Source organism: Gallinula chloropus (assembly GCF_964237585.1).
Source record: "Gallinula chloropus genome assembly, chromosome: 8".
In the NCBI taxonomy this organism is placed as follows: Eukaryota; Metazoa; Chordata; class Aves; order Gruiformes; family Rallidae; genus Gallinula; species Gallinula chloropus.
The window spans coordinates 25478605-25480930 of record NC_140093.1 but is presented as its reverse complement, the minus strand read 5'-3'; the positions used below and the strand labels follow the sequence as shown (position 1 = coordinate 25480930).

The 2326-nt window shown below is 45.0% G+C and overlaps 1 protein-coding gene across 1 annotated transcript; it reads right to left on the bottom strand.

Moving 5' to 3' along the window:
* Window positions 1-1190: 1190 nt before the first annotated feature.
* KCNE4 (potassium voltage-gated channel subfamily E regulatory subunit 4) lies at window positions 1191-1679 on the bottom strand (the record flags this gene model as incomplete). Its single annotated transcript, XM_084267125.1, has 1 exon — window positions 1191-1679. One exon carries the CDS (start codon window positions 1677-1679, stop codon window positions 1191-1193), a length of 489 nt encoding a protein of 162 aa, XP_084123251.1.
* Between the last annotated feature and the right edge of the window lie 647 nt (window positions 1680-2326).

The following is a 2326-nucleotide window of genomic DNA, read 5'->3' as shown; positions in this document are numbered from 1 at the left end:
TGTGTCACATGCGAGCTGATTAAAAAGAAAAGGATGCAATGCAATGTTTATCTACACTGGCTGAAACAGAGCAGAAAGGCCAGATTCTCTAGTGATGCAAATGGGTACGGTTTTACTGACCTCAAATGGAAAATTCAACTCCAACAGAGACGCACAAGATCTTATGGGTGTCCCCTGAAGTCAGGCCGGCTCAGCTGATGACTCCAGCTGAGCCAGATTTCACCCTCCCTGGGCTAAATTCTGTTCCGAATTCCGCCCAGTTTTCAAGGGGGCGTAACAGAGCAGCGTTTGTTCAAGCCTTTCTGCATCTCACACCGGATAACGTGTGTTAGATGGTCTCTCAGTGTTTTTGGTTTTTTTTGTTTTAAACTTGCAGATCTTTGCCTTTAGCAATCATATCTACATGTCTTAAAAAAGTTCAGAAGCAAACAACAGAAGCACTTTTCCACCTAGTAACTCAGCCAAAGGCTGCATTGCAGCAGGAGTTAGCAAACATGTCCCAGCCAGTACAGGCACTACCTAGGGAAAGACAGAGTTGCATGGGGCTGAAACTGGGCTTTACCAACTTCTTAGAAATTCAGTGCCTCTTTCTTCTTTTTACCTTTTCTTTCATTCCCCCTGTGCCTAGAGTCAGTCTCCAACCGTGCTGCAGCCACCGTTCAACTACAGCACTGGCAAATTTTTGGCTTTTGAGGGTTCATCAGGGAAATCTGCTGTTGGCTGTGGATTGCTCTAAGAAAACCACAGTAAGGGTCCTTCTAGTCTATCACAGTTTTGTGTGAACGAGCATTACCCATCACCACTAACAACCAGGCACCGGCGTTAGGGTAACTTCCCCAAACAGTTTCCCAGACATTGGCAGAATTATGAAATATGCAGAGACATGCCAGTAATAGCTACTCCATTAGAAAATATATATATATATATATTTATATATATATTTTCTCCTTGTTCTTAGCTCTTATGGAAAGAAATGGAAAAATTAAAATTAAGCATCCTAACTTATGTGCAAGTTACACTTTGGTGTTGGGTACCACTGCTTCCTTGTCCTGCCGGCTCTCAGGAACACCATGGATCCAGGGCACAGGTACCTGTTGAGAGTTCATTGGGGAGCAGGAAAGTATAACCACGAGTTCCTGGTGGGAGCTCCACTCACACTTTGGCAGCTGATCAAGGGAGCCCTGTAGGTGCTAGGAGTTCTTGTGGATGTTTTCTGCGGATCCCTCGCTGCTCTCAAGGAGTGTTTCTGACACTTCCCCCAGTTCGGCATCCAGCACTTCCTCCTGGATGGTGAAGTGCACGTCTGGGGAGGAGGACTCGGAGCTCACGCTGCTGCCTTCCATGGAGCAGATGGCACAGGACAGGGATGGCACCATGCTCTCCTGGAGCATGTTCAACATCATGGGGATCTGGACAGATTTCAGCCCCGATATGGTTGGTAGAGGCTTCACAGCTTCCCCCCATTCTCTCTCTTCATCTTTGTAGAGCAGAAGCAAATTAGACTTCTTCTCTTTTCTTTTGGATTTCATGTAGCCCAGCATTATCCCTATCAGGAAGATCCCATAGAAAGACATGACGATCAGAATGTAAAAATACTCGTTGCTGTTGCTCTTCTCCGTGCTGCGGGATTCGGCATCAAGCATGGCTAGGGTGATGTTTGCATGGTCCATTTTCAGCATGGAAAGCGTTTTACCACAGCTAAAGCCTGGAGGAGAATGTGTACGCAGATGTAAGATCAAACTTCAGATCAAAGGTGTAAAAGAAACATCTGAAAAAAAAAAAGAGATCCCCAAACTATTCCTTGCTATTTGTAAGCTCGCAGGACACACTTGCAAGCTCACAGTCTATCATGCTTCTTTCTGCATTAACAGTGGAAACTGAATGAACCGTTATTGAGATGCAGAAAACAGCAGAGGAAAGAAAATGCATAATATTAAATCACGTTGAGTTCTATGCTGAGTTCCACAACCCCCGGAGCCACACGATTACAGAAAGCAAACTGTCTAGAAATGCTCTGCGAGGCACTTAAACACAGTTTTGTGCTACCTGCCCTTGTCTCTGCAGCGGGGAGAAAAGTCAGCAGCACTACTTCCTTCAAGGGTGCAGAGAAAAAAGTAATTGAAAAGCAACTTACGCCGGTATGCAAACAATCCCTCCTCGTGCAAAGCTCAGGAGACCTTTCCTCTACCAAATATCGGGTGTTCTGAAAAACTTTCCTCTGCTGCAGTTGGAATAAATAGCTCTCACGAAATGTTTCATCACGTGTTTTAGAGGCACAGTTTATAATAGTTTTGTGTTGGAGTCAACAGATGAACTTGAAGGATTG